The 17,890-nt window shown below is 53.1% G+C and overlaps 1 protein-coding gene across 1 annotated transcript in view; it reads right to left on the reverse strand.

Moving 5' to 3' along the window:
* PLXDC1 (plexin domain containing 1) overlaps window positions 1-17,890 on the reverse strand; it is a 90,495-nt gene that overhangs the window by 39,801 nt on the left and 32,804 nt on the right. The window contains exons 3-7 of the mRNA XM_037809379.1: window positions 13,697-13,840; window positions 13,341-13,410; window positions 12,548-12,670; window positions 11,810-11,928; window positions 10,639-10,738 (exon numbers count right to left, since the gene is read on the reverse strand). Coding sequence (XP_037665307.1) covers window positions 10,639-10,738; window positions 11,810-11,928; window positions 12,548-12,670; window positions 13,341-13,410; window positions 13,697-13,840 — 556 coding nt within the window. The remainder of the gene's footprint in view (window positions 1-10,638; window positions 10,739-11,809; window positions 11,929-12,547; window positions 12,671-13,340; window positions 13,411-13,696; window positions 13,841-17,890) is intronic.

Here is a 17,890-nt window from a genome sequence, read left to right on the forward strand (position 1 = left end):
GCCCTGGGACCTTCAGAGTCCACATAGGCTCCCGCAAGCCCCTGTCCTGCCAGCTGCTTTGATTTTCTCTCCCAGTGACCAAATGACTCTGCCTTAAAATGAAGGTGCCAGGAGCTGCAGAAACTGCTTACATTTGCCCTCCCAGGGTTGGCCCCTCCTACGCAGGCCCTGAATAGCGACATCCAGACAGGCAGGCAGTGTGTTGGCTTCAACATGCATCTACCCTGATGAACACATCAGCTGCGTTTCTAGTGTTTACCTTCGGCCTTGGAATGTTCCCCTCCTACTCAGCCCAGGTCTGGTGACCACATCAGCTACATTTGTATCACTATTTGTCACTTACAACTCTTGGACTTGTGCGCTCCTACCTAGCCCAGGATCAAACCCCAACTGGTCTGGCACCAAAGCATGCACTCGTCTCACCACACCATGCTGCTCTGGAGCAGGGGGGTGGGGAGGTCTTGGTGGGGTGGGGGAGTAGGCCCCTCAGCCCCTGACATATTTGAGACTGCAGACATGTCTGAAATGCATCCTGTGCAATGAAACGGGGCCTTGGTGCTGACATCAGGGCTGGCAAAGCTCCCCAGGAAGAAACAGGGATCTGCACCCCCACCTTGGAGCCTGTTTCTGAAACGTGGCACCACCCCTTTGCATGCCACTAGGCGGGTCCTCCTGGTACCCATGGGTCTGGAACCACTCCAGGCCCAGTGGGAAGGAGAGGACGGTGATGAGGCTGCCAAGAACCTGGAGGAAGACGAGCCCTGCATCGAGGGGGCACCCACACGGGCAGAGGAGGCTCAAGGTCCCTGCCCCCCACAGATAGGCCCTGCCCTTCCCACCTGCGTGAACTTGAACAAGAGGCATACACTCTGTGAGCCGTATCCAAGCTGGGGATGAATTACGCTACACTGACCTGGTCGTTCTGAGCATTAGTGAAGACCCCTCGTGTACACCAAGCACCAGGACCACAGAGCTGCCCACAGCCTGTGAGCCCCACTTTCCTGTCACCCTCTACTCCTTTTATTTTTGCTTTTCTTGTGGCTGCTCTAGAGCATTTCCAGCCTCTCCTAACCCCCCATTCGGTCCTGGCAAATGTGTATAAACTTGAACGTGAGGCAGGACAGCCTCTTTCTTCCTCCTTCCCTCCCTCCCCTCTTACCTTACCTTCCTCTCTGGTGAGTCTCTCAGCTCCCTCAGTAGCTCCCAGGGGTACTGTGGATAGACCGGAGACCACGGGAGAGGCAACCTGAACCTAGGGCTGTGTCAGCAAACTGGCCGTCCTGGTCCCCTGCCTTCATCTTCCCGGCCTCAAGCATCATCCCCTCACCACCCATTGTCCTTGTGGGCCTCGCTTTCCCTCTGCTGGCCCCCGAGATCGGGGCTGCCTGCTTCTCTTCCTGCGGGTGCCACCCTTGCCCAGGCTTCCTCTGGGACTGGTCCAGACTGGATGCGTTTCTTGCCTTTGCCCCCACTGGAAAATGAGGTAACAGGAGCCGTGGGCAGCGCTCAGGTGGCAGGTGTGTCTGGGGGCCTGAGGCAGTGGGGACCCTCCCAGAAAGAGTCCTTATCTCAGAGCTCCTCCCCCCCCAACCTTCCAGCTCCCGTGAGGAGGGGACAGGGGCTTTGGCCTTGGCCTTCCTTCCTGCCTGACAGGATGCCCCACCCCCACACCCCACCCTCCCACCACCTTAACTCCCACATTGGAGCTGGATGGTTTGTGATGAGATCCAGGCAGCTGCACCTCCTCTGAGCTCCCCAGGCCCTTGCACAGCATCCAATGGCACCCCACTGCAAGGCGCAACCAGCGTTTACTTAACTGGCCACCCACCCTCACCTGACTGTGCACTCCCTCAAGGGTCGAGTCCCCATGTTAGCTGTCTCAGTACCCCCCTAGCACAGGGCCGGGCACTTAACAGGGCCTCAAGGAAAGACCGTGAGTGGATGAATGGATTGCAAATCATCATGAAAACCTCAGTGACTTATTATAACTTCAGCCCGCAGCCTAAAGGAAGCACCCCCTTCCTCCCTGACCATCACAGGTGGCGGCTTCCTCAAAAGGGAGAGAAGCCCAACATGCCCCTTCTCGAGTTAGGCAGAGCCGGCTTCCAGGACTTCTCCACCTGCATCCAAGGCAGAGCTCGCCCTTGGACAGGAGGAAGGTGAAATGGGAGGGACAAAGGGGACTCATGGCTGGGGCATGAATGGAGACACAGGCTTGGCAAGGGAGCCGATTTCAGGGGCAGAGACACACAAGCAGCACCAGGAAAGGAGGGATTCCAGAAAAGCTCACACCAGGATCTAAGGCTGGATCTCCCACATTCCAGGCTGGGGAAGCGAGGTTAGGGATGTGCCCCAAGTATGGGTGCAGCCAGAGACTGTCCGGTGGTCTCTGAAGACAAGGACAGCCCCGCCAGCAGGGTGCAAGGTGGGGCTGAGTGTGGTGGCAGGGAGGGGCATGCGGATGGGTGTGCAGAAATATATCTCTAATTTTAAATATTTGCTCACTTCGATTGCCAACTTGTACTTGTTTGATTGTGTGGCTTTCATAATATTTTAATTTTCTGTAAACAGAATCCTTAACACCCCTGCCTGAGTTATTTGCTTTTGGATCACTTCACCAGTGTCTGGGGTTCACCCAGGGACAATGACGCACCCATCTGCATGGCCAACAGATCCTCTCGGAACTGAGACGAGGCTGCCCACAGCCACATTTCTGGGAGTTGGAGATGTTCTGTTTTATCTCTGCCTCCAGTCATGAAAGATTCAGAAACCCTGAGGTCCAGACACGGAACACCCTGCCACCCAATCAAGAAACGTCAGTGGTTCAGAAAGAGACGTTCTGTTTCAATACCAGACACCAGTGGGAGAGAGTTGGATGGGTCAGAAAAAAATCAGGAGACTGACAGGTCCAGCCACAAACTTCCCCCTAGAATGGACAGTGACCGTATAAAAGATATAAGAGAGTGGTTTGGAAAGAAGTTCCATTCATTTATTCATTTGTTCATTTGATTCAATCAATAATCTTGACTCGAGCCCCTGCAAAGGACCCAGAGATAAACACAATGAGGGTCCTGCTCCCCAAAGAGCTGTCAGCCCAGGAGGAGAGATGGGGGGGGGGTTCCTCCCAGAAGTGAGGCAAAGTAGAACAAGGAGGGAAAGGTGAAGAGGCAAGGAAAGGTTAAGATTAGGGGAGCAGAGTGGAGGGAACAACAGAAGAGAAAACGGAAAAGGGAGAAGGAAGTACCCCTGGCTGAACAAAAGGCCCCATTGAAGAGCATTTCAAAGGATCTTTTATCACGAGAAGCAGAAAGATAAAATCAGCCAGATTTGGTGACAGTATCCCGCCCTCCACACCCTAATTTGGCTGGTCTTTCTCTGCCTTCTGCAGAGGGCATCGGAGCCTCCTACCACCCTACCCAGCAGCCCTGCGCAAAGGCACCACGCAATCCTCTGACACATATCCAGACTCCGGTCTGCTTCCCCCAAAGGAAAGGTCTGGTAAAGAAGGAGGATCAGAGTGCTGGGGCCGTCTGAAGCCTTCCTGGGGCCATCCAAGGGGCAGGAGCTATCTTGCAATCCTTTATAAAGTAAAATCCTCATTAACTGACCTCACTAATTCAGAATCTCTGTCAGTTTTGACACTGGCCATGCCAAAGTTGCTTTTATGGTGTCCATGAAATAAAGGATTTCTTAAGCAAACGGAGAGAGGAAATTACACTGACTGCTGAGGGCCCTTCCAGCCAAATAAAGGATAGTATGTAAGCCCACGTTTGCTTTGAGTGCCTCTGCAAGAAGCTGCTAATTGCACATGAATCTTTTCTCTCCATCAAAGCATGCCCTGCAGACTCTCTGCTCAAAACCATGTTTAACAGTTTATACAAGGCAGTAATGGTAAGAAGAACTCCACGGTTTTCAGCCTCTCCTTCCCTCACCTCCCCAGGAGTGAGACCATGAAAGAATCATCCCCTCCTCCCCCAATCCGGGGTGGAAAGGAAAGTGTTTGGAGCCTCAGGGAGGAGAGATTCCCCCAGACAGGGAAGGGCTCAGTAGCTCAGGGATTCTTGAATAGTGGAGAAACAAACTCCACTCCTCACAGCACCCCAGGGAGAAGCCAAGCTTGGATTCAAGGGCAGTGATGTCCCTGGCTTTGTAGGCCCAGATGGGCTTGGACCATGGGCATATCTGTGGCAATAATAGTGTCGGCAGACCAGAGGCCCTTCCTGAACGCTGTGGCCTGTGAAAGACCGGGGGTCCTCAACTGACCATAGTGAAGTTGGGATTACCCTAATGGTAACCAAAGAATGATTTTCTTGCCCCCAGCTAGAGGGTGGGCTTGGTGACTTCTTTTGTACCGGAAGATGGTGGTGCAAACTCATGATCACTATAGTTAGCTGGAATTATTACCATAGATCTTAAAAATGAACACTCCACTCTCACCCTCCAAATCCCAGGAAGAGCATTCAAAAATGTCCTGCAATTGTCAGGGGAAGCAGAGCTGTTATGGAGAGATCAGTCAGCATCAGGTAGAGATTGGCTGAGAATCCCCAGCCAGAAGGACAAGCACAGGCCAGGTGACCCAGCTGGGGTCAGCTATGGGCACTCGTGGTGATAAAGAAAACAGAATGGTGAGTCCCTCAATCAGCAAAGCTGAGCCAGTGATGGATCCAGGTGGAACCACGGGGGGTGGGTGGGTGATGAGGACAGGGGTGAAACACCTCTGATCGAGCTCTTCCCCTGGAATGGGGAGGGCTGGGATGTGGTGCTCCGACAGAGAGAGGCACCCTCCATCCAGAACCTGTCTCCTCCACCTCTTCCACCCAGGACCGGCCCCATGATGGTGTCACCTGGGCAGTCACCCAGGGCCCTGCCTTTGGTTTAATGCTCTGCTGCTGCATCATGAAGTTCTTAATAAATTTTCAACAAGGGACTCCACATTTTCATTTTGCACTGGGCCTTGCAAATTATGTACCTGATCCTGTCTCCATCTGACTGTGACCTACCAGAAAATCTCAGCCTTAATGCATTTCAGACTTCCCGTCAAATTAACAGGCTTTGTCCTATCACTCGAAATAGTGGGGGCAAGAGTGGAGGTCCTGAAGATCAGATATGTCAAGATCACCTACTGAGGCAGAGACCACTACTTGTTCATATACATATTCTTATATAAGAGAATACGTATATTCTTTTCTTCCAAAATAATAAAACTCCTACTTTTAAGCAGGGCACATGGCCTCCCAGAAAAAAAGACTACATTTCCCAGCCTCCTTTGCAGCTAGTCAAATGTGGTCATGTAACCAAGTCCTGGTCAATGGAATGAAAGTGGAAGCATCCCATGAGACTCCCAGAGTGTGTCTTTAAAGGAAAGGATATACCCATCTTCACCCCCACCTCCTTCCTGCTAGCTGGAATTTGGACATGAAAGCTGAGGCTCTAGTAGTGTGCCAGTTTGAATGTATTATGTCCCCCCAAACGCTATTATTTTTGATGTAATATTGTGTGGGCAGACGTCTCAGTTTTGATTAGATTGTGATTCTTTGAGTGTTTCCATGGAGATGTGCCCCACCTAACTGTGGGTGATGACTCTAATTAGATAATTTCCATGGAGGCGTGGCCCTACCCATTCAGGGTTGGCCTTGATCAGTGGAGCTGTATAAATGAGCTGACAAACAGAAGGAACTCAGTGCAGCTGAGAGTGAACTTTTGTAGAGGAGCTACAGCCAAGAGGGACACTTTGAAGAAAGCACAGGAGCAGCAGATGAGAGACATTTTGAAGACAGCCATTGGAAGCAGACTCTTGCTCCAGAGAAGCTAAGAGTAGACAAATGCCCTAAGTGCAACTATGAGTGACATTTTTGAGGAACTGCAGCCTACAGAGGAACATCCTGGGAGAAAGCCATTTTGAAACCAGGACTTTGGAGCAGACACCAGCCACATGCCTTCCCAGCTAACAGAGGTTTTCCGGACGCCATTGGCCATCCTCCAGTGAAGGTACCCAATTGCTGATGTGTTACCTTGGACACTTTATGGCCTTAAGACTATAACTGTGTAATCAAATAAACCCCCTTTTATAAAAGCCAATCCGTCTCTGGTGTTTGCATTCCAGCAGCATTAGCAAATTAGAACAAGTAGCCATCCTAGACTTCTAGATGGAAGTCCAACATTCTGGAACCACATGCTAAGGATGATGGAGACAGAAAATAGAAGAGATGATCATGAAGTCACCCTACTAGCCTAGACTGCTGACCTCCAGACTTCTACATAAAGGAGAAAGAAACTTCTGTCTGGTTTCAGGCATGGTTATTTGGGGTTTAATGTTATTTGCAGCTCAACCTAATCCAAACTAAGTGCCTACTTCCTGGGTTGAATCAGACCCAAAGGAATCTGACCTTTTAGCCACATAAAAGTCGCCACCCTGAAAACAGAGGCCATGGCTCATTTTAGGACCATTGTTTCAAAGTCTTTGGTATGTCCCAGGTCTCGTCTTCCTCACTGATGACTTCTAATGCTTTTATTTTCTCCTTTCATAGCTTATTTTAAAATCCAATGAAAGTCATGGATCTTGTCCCATAAAGTGCACGAATATGAATATACTCTGCTCACACCACCATCTTCTTCATACAGTTTTAGGAGTTCAGAGACCTCCTAAAGTCTATGCCTGGACCCTCAAGTTAAAAATCTCTAACAAACAAGAAAGCGATTACCAAAGTACTCACCCCCAAACTTATGTGGGATTAGGCCCCGTCCTCACTTAGGGTCAGCAAAGAGCAGAGGATGGAGTCTGCTGCACCCATCACCTCCAGTGGTGCTGTGCCAGTTTGAATGTATTATGTCCTCCAGAGAAAGCCATATTCTTTGATGCAATCTTGTGGGGCAGACATATTAGTGGGGATTAAGCTGGACCGTTTGGATTAGGTTGTTTGCATGGAAATGCGCCTCACCCAACTATAGGTGGTAACTCTGATGAGATAATTTCCATGGAGGCATGGCCCCACCCATTCAGGGTGGGCCTTGATCAGTGGAGCCATGTAAATGAGCTGACAAACAAAAGGAATTCAGTGCAGCTGTGAGTGGCATTTTGAAGAGGAGCTACAGCCAAGAGGGACAATTTGAAGAAAGCACAGGAGCTGCAGATGAGAGACAGTTTGAAGACGGCCATTGGAAGCAGACTCTTGCTCCAGAGAAGCTGAGAGAGGACAAATATCCCAAGTGCAACTATGAGTGACATTTTTGAGGAACTGCAGCCTAGAGAGGAACATCCTGGGAGAAAGCCATTTTGAAACCAGAACTTTGGAGCAGACGCCAGCCACGTGCCTTCCCAGCTAACAGAGGTTTCCTGGACACCATTGGCCATCCTCCAGTGAAGGTACCCGATTGCTGATGTGTTACCTTGGACACTTTATGGCCTTAAGACTGTAACTGTGTAACCAAATAACCCCCCTTTTATAAAAGCCAATCCATCTCTGGTGTTTTGCATTCTGACAGCATTAGCAAACTAGAACAGGTGCCCTCACTCCAGCAACTGCCTCCACGCCTCATTCTTGCTGTTACTCACCTTTTGAGCATCTGCCCCACCCAGGCATTGGGTTCAATGCTGGGGGCACATGACCCCCAAGTTGCTCACAGCCTAGTGGGTAGAAGGCAGATGGCCAGGGCAGGGTGAGGAGCTCTGGGTTAAAGTTATTAAAAATGCTAAAGGAAAGGGAAAGAGACCATGAATCCCACTGCATGGAGGAGGCATCTGAGCTTCACCAAGTGGTGGGTAGAATTAGCAAGTGGTACAAGAGGTTGGAGTAGAGGGCATTTGTACAAGGCAACCGTGTCACAGAGATTCAGATGGAGAGCAGTGGGTGAGGGCTGCGGGATTTGGAGATGAGCCTCTAAAGATAAGCTGTGCCCAGCTGCATAGAGCCTTGAATGCCACCCTGAGTTTTACTTGATCCTGGAGGCAGAGAGGAGCCAGAGGAGGACGCATCAGATCTGAGTTCTAGAAAGATTGTGGCAAAAGCAATGACAAGAAGGATTGGAGGGTACAGAGCGGTGGAGGGAAGGGAGACTGGAGGCATGCAGCCTCTGGGCAGGGTCTGGGGGTCAGGCCCTGGCTCTCACCTGGCAGGTGGATACTTTATGTCAGCAAACAGCATCAGGAGTTACAGAATGCAGCAGGGCCCACCCCGGAGACCTCGCCTCTCCTCCTGGCCTTAGGGAGCAAGCGCAGCCCCCTCATGTTTTTTCAGGTGCTTCCTCCTGGGCTCTCCTTACCCCACCTCCCCACATCTTCTTGGCTTGCTTGAAAATAGCCTTTCATTCCAAAATCACAGAGAAGCCTCAGATCCAGTTACTCCCAGGAGATCTGACTTCCTGTAATTCACCCTCATTCAACAGCTTGACCCAACACACATTTCCTGAGACCACATGCACAGAGCCCCATGAGGGGGACACAGATGAAGCGAACCAGTCTTGGCTCCTAAGCGTTCTGCGATGTACACATGGTCATAGCTGTGTGACCACGGGAAAGTTACTCCACCTCTCTGAGCTCTGTGACCTCATTTAGAAAGAGATGACAAACTTACAACCATCACTCAAATGTTGGGGGGGAGAATCCAACTAAGATACTGGGTGGGGAAATCTCAGTGACTGAGGATGGGGTTACAATCAGGGCTGTGGGCAGCCCTAGAGGGTCCCAGGGCCCTGTCTGCTGGTAGTCACACCCTTGGGTAACCCCATCCCCTTGAGTGTGGGCTGGACCTAGTGATGGGATGTCATTTAGGTTGGGTTACAAAAAGACACTGGTTTCCACCTCACTTGCCCTCTGTTGCTGTCTGGCTTGTGTGCTCTGAGGGAGGCCAGCTGCCCTGTTGTGAGCTGCTCCGTGGAAAGGTCCACAGGTAAGAAACCAAGAGAAGCTTCCCTGAGGAACTGAATTCTTAGCCTCGTGAGCTCCTCAAAGTGGATGATCCCTAGCCCACCTTGGGGCCTCAAGATGCCCGTAGCCCTGGCCAGCACCCTAAGTGCAGCCTTGAGAGACCCAGAGCCAGAGGACCAAGCTAGGTTGTGCCTGGATTCCTGGTCCACAGAAACTCTGAGATAATATGTTTGTTGTTGGGGTACTCTTTTATGCAGCCATAAATAACTAACCCAATAAGGGTGATACTGAAGCTATTTAACAACCAGCTCAGCACAGATGTCAACCAACTGGTTAGAGCAGATGCTAACTAGCACGGGGCAGGGGGCCTTGCTGTGCCACTCACTAGACCACTGGAGGTACAGGGGTGTCAGGGGAGGGGCCAGGCAAGTGGGGTGATGGGGGGGTCTTGGATCAACAGCTCTTTACCAAAGAGGATGGAAGTGCTAAGTGCTTCGGTATTTTAACAACAGTCACAACCACACTGGGGTGGGTACCGGTTGAACATCAGCCGTGGCTCTAGCTTCTAGGTTTGGAATTGGGCCTTAAAGGATAATGTGCTGTCCACAGGGCCCCACAGCATAGAGCAACGGAAGCCACAAATTTGAGCTTAAGAAAGAGTTTTCTGCTGTTGCCTCTTGAGTGCAAGTTCAAAAACTGCTCTGTACTAAGATAGCAAAGACAAGAAAACAGTCCTGCTGGCTAAAAAAACAATTTTCCCAGGGTAGCAGCATCATAACAAAGGCATTAAAATAGAAGAACAAGTAAGAAAGTTCAAGATGTGTTTGAGAAAAGGGGAGAGGGAAGAAACTCAACATGGCAGGAGTGCCTGCTGTATCTGGGGCTCCGTGCCAGGGGCTTTACAACTGAGTCTAGGGCCACTGGGGTGTGGGCATTGACAGGGGAGGAATGTGGGGGGCTGGTCACAAATACATGGTATCAGAGACAGTTGGGATGGAGGAGAGGAAGCAGGGGGCATCCGGCCCTGCGAAAGGAGAAGGGGAAGGAGGAAAGAGGAGGTGAGGTGGGGGTGTTTCTGCCTCCCCTTTGCAGCCCACCAGGCCTGGGGTTCGGCCACCAGCCCAGCAGCCTCTGGCCAGTGTCCGGGCAGGGAGGACCCAGGCATAACCAACCCCTCTGCCAGCCAGCTGAGGGGTGGGCCCTTTACCCCCAAAACTACCAGATCCACCTTTTCCCAGAACCATAGGTTGAGACCCCCTAGGCTTGACCACAAAACCTCTTTCCAGAAGTACATGTAAATCAGATGTCACCACACCCCCACACCCTCCCAACAGGCTTGGTGTGGGGAGAGCAAATGGCAGATGATGTGCTTATGGGACATGCCTGCTTACCAGCCCGCTGGGATGCTGGAAAGAAGGGAAGAATGGAGGGAGGTGGGGGAAGGGCTGATGAATTTCCAAAGAAGAGAATTCCCGGTTTTATTTTCCTGGCACCTCAGGAAGGAACCAGGCTTTTGGGGATTGTCTAAGTGGAGAGAGCGCTAAGTGGCTCCCCTTCTCCCCAACAACCAGAACAGTGAGTCCCATGGAAGATTTTATTGGAAAAAATGGTTTCTCTGCTTTAACAAAGAAAAGTTGGAAACCCAGTATGCCCCCTTTTCCCCCTCAGCTCCCACTCACCCACCCTCACCTTGGCTGCCGCCCCCACACCAGCCTGGTTTGGGTCTGAGCTGAGGCCAGCCCGCCTGAGGTCCTCTCTGGGCCCCGGGCACTCACCTGGCACGTCTGGGGATGGATTGAGGACCATGAAGGCGTCAGACAGGCCAGCTTTGACCGGGTGCTGGGAGGTGCTGATTTCCAGGATGGACATAGGGATCTGCAGGCAGGGAAGAGGCAGCTCCATCTACTCCCCAAAACTCTCAGGCCAGCCCAGACCTCCCCACTGAGCCCCAGACCTTTCTGCCTGCTTGGTGTCAGCTCTTGGAAGACTCAAAGACAGCTCAAACCCGATGGGCCCAAATCCAAATTCCAAGTTTGCCCTACACCACCCCTGAGCACACTTCCTTCCTCTTTTTTCCATCTCGGGGGGGCACATCTCCAATGCAGGCCAGAAATGTGGGAGTTGCCGTCAGCCCCTCACTTTCCATCACCACTACCCCCAACTAATATGTCTCTAAGACTTGTCAATTAACCTACTAAGTCTGACCTGTACTCTCCACCTTCCCACACCCTACTAGAAGCTGCCCATCACCTCTCTCCAGACCTTGACAAGGGCCTCCTACATCCTCTCCCAGCATTCCCTCTGAGCCTCATGCAATCTGTTCTCCACTCTGAGACCAGAGTGACCTTTCTCAAAAGAAATCTGGTTCCATCCCCTTACCCCACCTCTGTGTAAACTCATTCATGGCTTCCTGCTGCTCCTAGAACAAGAGGCCCCACAAACCTCCCTCTCTAGCCTCCGCTCACATGCTCCATCCCTTACTCTCTCCCCTCCAGCCTTGCTGCTTTCTTTTAATGCTCTGTACCAGTCATGATCTATTGTGCCACGGGACCTTGGCACATGCTGTCCTCTCTTCCTAGAACACACTTCTCTCTCCTCTTTGCTTCCTTAACTCCTACTTGTCCTGCAGATTTCAATTCCTTTCCTCAGGGAAAACCTCCCCGACCTCTGCCAAGGTGAAAGGCCCTGTGATAGGCTCTCATGGCACCAGGCACCTCTATTTAGGAATACTTGTCTCAGTGTACTCTACATTTGTCCCCACATTTACTGCATGTCTCCCCCAAGCAGACTATAAGCTCCACAAGGGCAGGGACTACAGCCCTCTTATCAACTGCCATATCCCCCAGCACAAACCCTGTGCCTGGCATGTTGCAGGTTCTCTACAAATATTTGCTGAATGAAAGAAAGCCTCAAGACCCTGCTGTCTCTGCAGCTGGGCTCACTCACCTCTTTGTAGCCAAAGACAATGCGGCCATCCTGGTGCAGAGCTGCCTGGAAGGTGAAGCTGCCCCTGTCCTCCCGGCCTTGGAGGTAAACGCGGTCCCACTGAACAACAAAGACCGTCCCTGCGGAGAAGGGCAGAGACCTGGCTGGGCTGGAGGTAAGGCAGGCAGCAGGGCCCTGCAGGGACAGGGACCAGCATGGACTGGCCACAGGTTGGATCCCTTAGAGAAAGTGCGGACTGACTGGAGGCCGGGGCAGGGCAGCCCGCAAACAGCCTGGCTCCAAAGCTGGGCAGGAGCCAGAAGGTCCTGCTTTAGCACCTCAGACACTGTGACCACATCTTACCCCAGGCATGCCCCTTCCTCCTTGCCTATCCCTGCCCCTTGGCATGAAAAGGAGAAGAAATTGGAGGAGTATCTGTTCTTCTTGGTGACAGGGGTGGGGGGCGCTCAAGGGACACTCTGGTAAGAGTGAGAGATAATAAAAATAATAAATAATGAATAATAAAGGAACCTACCATTTATTTCACCTCTACTAAGGGCTTCATCAGATTCTGCTAGGTAGCAGGCATTTTTACTCCCAGCTTATTGATGACAAAACTAAGCACACCAAGGTAGGGTGGCAGCCTTGCTGTGTGACTGTGGGCAAGTCCCTTGCCCTCTCTGAGCCTTAGGATCCTCCAAAGAGGCTGGACCAAGGGATTCCTGGAGCTGTGACTCAAACTCTGAGCTCTGGTCTCACCATTGTCAAAGTAAGCAACCGTGGAATTGTCGGAGTAGCCAGGGTTGAAGTTGGCCATCAGAGGCGCCACGTACTGAGTAGCTGTGAGCATCCGGTGGATCACGTCACCCATGAAGATGAAGCCTAGGGTGGGGAAAAGAGTCACCAGATGGCCTGGAGGGGCTGCTTCCGGGGGTCTCTCCCCCGTGGGTTAACAAGAAGCCCCGAGGGCAGGTAAAGGCAACGCAGATGGGACTGGAAGCGGGCCTTAGGCCTCTGCCCCCCAATCCCACCCTAGCCCTGGTGGGCACTGTGTCTGGTGAATATGGAGCAAAATGGCCCCCTCCAAGAGATACAGACCGTAAGAGACTATAAGGTGAAGGGGCAGGAAGAGGAGGTGACCACCACCCCTCCCCATCTCAGTCCTGGGGAAATGTGCAGGAATCAAAGGCGGGCTCCTTATATCAGCAGGGAGCTGCTGTTCAGGGCCCCTGGTCCCAGGAACCCAGGCCCTCCATGCTGTCTCCCTGTCCCTCTCATTCACCGACTCAGAAACACAGGGACCACAGGGACAGCCCATGCCGGCCCAGGCTGGTCCAGAGGGAGCACGTCAGCTGATGCGAGGGGGTGGTCCGAACATTCGCTGACCACCCCTAGCCCCCAATACAGAATGGGGCTCCCAAGAGTGCCAAATGTGGGTCCCTCCCTCAGGCCACCTACACAACCCTGTCTCCCATGAACCTCCCCAGGGAGACCCCCAGGTTCTGGCTGAGATCTCCAAACCCTCCCCCAGACACTGCTGGTGCAGCCTTACCTCCGGTTGCTATGGTGATCTGCCGCAGAGGATGCCCGTAGAAAGGGAAATCAAAGGACAAGACCACTCTCTGCAGGGGATGGGAGAGTCAGCATGGGCCCAGCTGCAGGTCAAGGGACTGGGACCCGCACTGCCCCATGCTTGTCTGGACAGGGTTGGGGGCAGGCATCCCCCAGGGCAGCCTCCTGGGACAGCAGGTGGGCAACTCCCAACTCCAGCCAAATCCCCTGGGATCCCCTGGAAGGCACCTCCCAGATCACAGACCTCTGGCCACAGTCATGCCCACTGACCAGGCAGGGCGGGCTTCCCCCAGGCTCCCATCCCAGGGTGGCACTGCCGGGGGCTGGGGCACTCACCGACGCCTGCCGGTGGGTGTTGGACAGGATCCTGTGGACCTTCACTTGGCTCCGGTTGGCCTTGGCCACGTCCACCCACAGCTGCCGGCTGCGGGGCTCGCTGGGGCCATACAGGCGGGACACATAGTAGCTGTGGTTGTCCTCCTGCCGCCACCCAAGACAGAGCCCACGGGAGGCATGAGAAGGCAGGCATGCCAGGAGCCAGCCTTCTGCCCCTCTCACTTAGACTCCTGGATAGGAGAAGTCACCGCCCTCCCAGGGTGCTGAGTCTGCGGCCCAAGGGCTGGTTTAAGCCTGGGAACCTTGGACCCCAGAAAGCTCACCACCAGGCCCCTAGCCACACCCCAAGAGCTCTGGCCCCAGCCAAATCCACACGTGCTATATCTGCGCTCAGCCCTGCCATTCCCAGACAAGCCAGGAGGCTTATCCAGCAGCCCGAAGACCCCTCAGCTTGGGGCATGAGGGAGAAACAGGCAGGGCAGCCCTGAACCCAGCCCTCATCTTCACGGCGCTTCCGGGCTGAGGGGAAGACACAGTCCCCGCCCTTGGAGAATGCCCTGTTTAAGAGGAAAGAAAAACAGTGCCTGACAAGTCACAAGTCTAAAGGAGGAGACCAAACCTTCATCTTGGGGAGTTGCTAGTCTGATGGAGGAGGTGGGGTTTATGCAAACAGAATTCAAGACCAGACACAGACCCTCAAGCAAAAAGGTAATACAGGACCCACTCTGTGATCGCCAGAGGGTGAGAAAGGGGAGAGAAGCAGCCAGGAGTCCTTCAAGACATATTTTGGAGTCCCTACTGTGTGCTTGACTCTCAGCCCTGGGAATAAAATAAAGAATAAGCCAGAACGCAGTGGGCTGGGAGTTAATTCCACAAAGCCTCTCCTGCGGAGGAACATTTGGAGCCAGGATTTAAAGGAGGATGGGGAAGTGGTTGGCAAAGGATGGAAGAGCCAGGGGAGGGGCGAGGTTGCAGCATTTCCTGGAATGTCAGACCGGACCCCACCAGCAGAGCATCAGCTGCAAGAGGAAGAGGAGGCAGGGCCAGGAAGCTTCGCTTGGCCCCTGCCATGTAGACGGGGCTGCCGCCAGCCCATGAGGAGCCGTGGGCACCGCGGGTCATTAATCAGGCCGTCCAGCAGCGGCGGCTGCAGACATAGCAAGGCAAACAATGTTCTCCCTCCAATCTGCCAGCTGCCCAGCAGGCCCTTGCCCTCAGCCCAGCATGAGCGGGGACAGGGGACTCCTGCCCTCCCCACCGCTGGGAGGCAGACTGTGCTCTTCTGACAAGTGGCACAAATGGGGATCTGGAGTGGGGGCAGGGCTGGCAGGGAGATAAGATAAAGAAAGGCAGAGGGGGCTATTCCCACTGCTACTGCCTTCTCCCTCCCCTTCCTGCCTCCAGACGGCTCCCCGCCAATCCATCCCTAGCCCCTCTAATCCATCCTTGTCACAGCAACCAAATGAATCTAAAACACATGTGTGACCACATCACTGTGCTTGCAAGCCATCCATGGCTCCCCATTGCCCTAGAGACAGAACCCAAACCTCTTAGCCCAGCATGCAAGATCCCAACAGGAGTCAGTCCCCGCTTTCCCTCTAGCTTCACTCCTCTCCCCTCCTCTCGTCCCGTTGTGCATCCCTGTGCACCCTCCCACCAGCCCACGCTCCCCTGCCAGTCTCGGCCACCAGCAGTCATTTGTGCCTTGGCACACGCTAGACTTCCTGCCCGCAACGGCCTTCCTTGCCTTCTCCTGGTGAATTCCTACGCCTTCAAGGCTCAGCTTAAACATCAGCTGCTTATTGGCCTCCGGCCCCTTCTTGTCCAAGGAGGCCCTCCACACTCTGCAAATAGCCCCCACTGCCCAAGATTTAGGGGACTCCTCAGGGGGTGACTCACCTGTGCTCAGGTGCCGACTGTTCCTGAGTCGCACGGTCCCACCCTGTTGGATTTGGCCCTCCTGACACCACAGCCCCTGGGGTGGGGGCCAGAGCTCATGCCAGGGGTGCTTCCTGCCATTGCTGCCACAGCCACCAACCTCGGGTGCCAGACGAGGGCCCAGAGCAGGACACGCTGCTCACCAGCTTGGCCCCGGGCACCAAAGCAGCAGCACCAGCGCCCGGAGCCCACAGCCTTCCTCAGGAAAGCAGCTCCTACAGCTCCTGCTCTCACCCCCTCCCCAGGAGCCAAGATGCCAAGTCTTATCCTCCTTGGTTCCCATCTCTCCTCTCTCCACCCACCTCTGCTGGGGACCTGCCACCAAAACAAATGAACCCCTGCCAAGAAACAAAGCTTTGTGCACCCCGACTCAGGCCAATGTGCATACAGAGGTCCCCAAAGAGTCAGATGTCCCCCACCCTGCATCCTGGGAATCACGTGGGGTGAGATTTTTATTCCGCCTCAAGGCAAAAAAACCCAGGGGGGGCCTGAACACACACTGTCCCTGTGAGAGTCTGCAGGACCCCAGCTCTGAAGCCACCGTAGGCTCAGCTGGGACACCTGCCACAGCTACAGCTATAGCCCGTCTCGTCCACTCCCCCTGCCCCCCACCAGTTCAAACAAAAAGTCACTTATTAAAGGTTATCTGTTAGCCTAAAAAAATTGTCTGAATAAAGGAAGCCGTGTTTACAAGCTGTCAGACCATCATTTGAATGTCTGCCTGCCCCTGGACTATGGGCCCCTGACAAGCAGGATGTGATGAGCTCACCCCTCTGCTGTGGCTCAAGGTCCTCACATCCTCAGAGCGCAAGGGGATTTGAGGCCAGAACCCTTCCTCCTACCCTTTAATAAGATGAGAACAGGGTGGGCAGTGAGGGGTGCCTTGCCCTGGAACTGAATTTTGCAAATAAATCTGCCTTCCTACATCCTGAGTGGCCCAAAAGTTCAAAGCCAGAGTCTGGGCAGCTCCTTAGTCCTTTTGCAGGCTATAGTTTGTTGATCCATTCAAGCCCTAATCCCCAGGACCTGTGAGCGTGACCTTCTTTGGAAATAGGGTCTTTGCAGACGTATTTGAGTTAAGCTGAGGTCCTGCTGGATAGGGTGGACTTCGGTCTAATGACTGGGGTCTTTATAAGAGAAAGAGAAGGGAGGGTTGGATGTAGAGACACAGAGGAGACATAGAGGGTCTTAAGAAGGACGTATGACGATGGAGGCAAAGACTGGAGTGATGCAGCTCCAAGCCAAGGAATCCCTGGGAATGCCAGCGACCACTGGAAGCCAGGAGGGAGATGGGGAACAGGTTCTCCCTTGGCGCCTCCAGGAGGAACCAACCATGACAGCACCTTGAATTTGGACTTCTGCCTCCAGAGTTGTGAGAGAATAAATTTCTGTTGTTTTAAGCCACTGAGTTTGTGATTAAGTTTTTAAGCCACAGCAGCCCTAGGACACTAAAACACATGCTACAGGTGTATGCTATAGTGACTTACCTGGGGCAACCCTGAATCCTTTCCCTCCTCCATGTCAGTTCCCTGCCTAGAACATTCTGTGGCTCCCAGCTACAGGCAGAATGAAGGCCACACTCCTTACCAGATGCTGGACACTGCCTGTCCAATACTCACCCACCCTCCCCTTCTTTACTAACAGAGCATTGATTTTGTAGCAAGCAGCAATGTAACCAGCTAAAGACCCTCATTCCCTGAACATCTTAAGGGTTACCATGTGACAGAAACTGGCTAATGATATATAAGCTAAAGGTTCTAGGTGAGGCTTCTAGAAGGGACTTTTGAAACAGAGCAAATTTGGCTGAATTGTCCCTTTTGCTTTTGCCCTTCTTTTCCTACCTGGAATGCAGATATGATGGCTGGAGCTCCAACCGTCATTTTGTGAATACAAGTACAAGAGCTACATCCTAAGAATGGAGGAGTGGAGAGGTGGATGGAGCCTGGATCCCTGACGACACACTGGAGCTGCCAGACCAGCCCTGGCTGTTTGTCAGATCCCTGAATTCAGTGCTGTTACATGTGGGCAAACACAAATCCCTCCCGACACACAGAGATCTGGTCCCCACCCACCCCTCCCCCTGCTCTCTGTGCTACAGCCCTGCTGGTCTTCTCTTAGTCCCCCACATCACCAAGCTTTTGTCTGCCTTGGGGCCTTGGCACCTGTCTGTGCCTCAAAATCTCTTTCCCCACCCCCTTTAGAAGCCGACTCCTCCTTGTTCATCAGGCTTTCACTTCCTCAGGAGAGCCTTCCTTG

Source organism: Choloepus didactylus, chromosome 18, assembly GCF_015220235.1.
Source record: "Choloepus didactylus isolate mChoDid1 chromosome 18, mChoDid1.pri, whole genome shotgun sequence".
Lineage (NCBI taxonomy): Eukaryota > Metazoa > Chordata > Mammalia > Pilosa > Megalonychidae > Choloepus > Choloepus didactylus.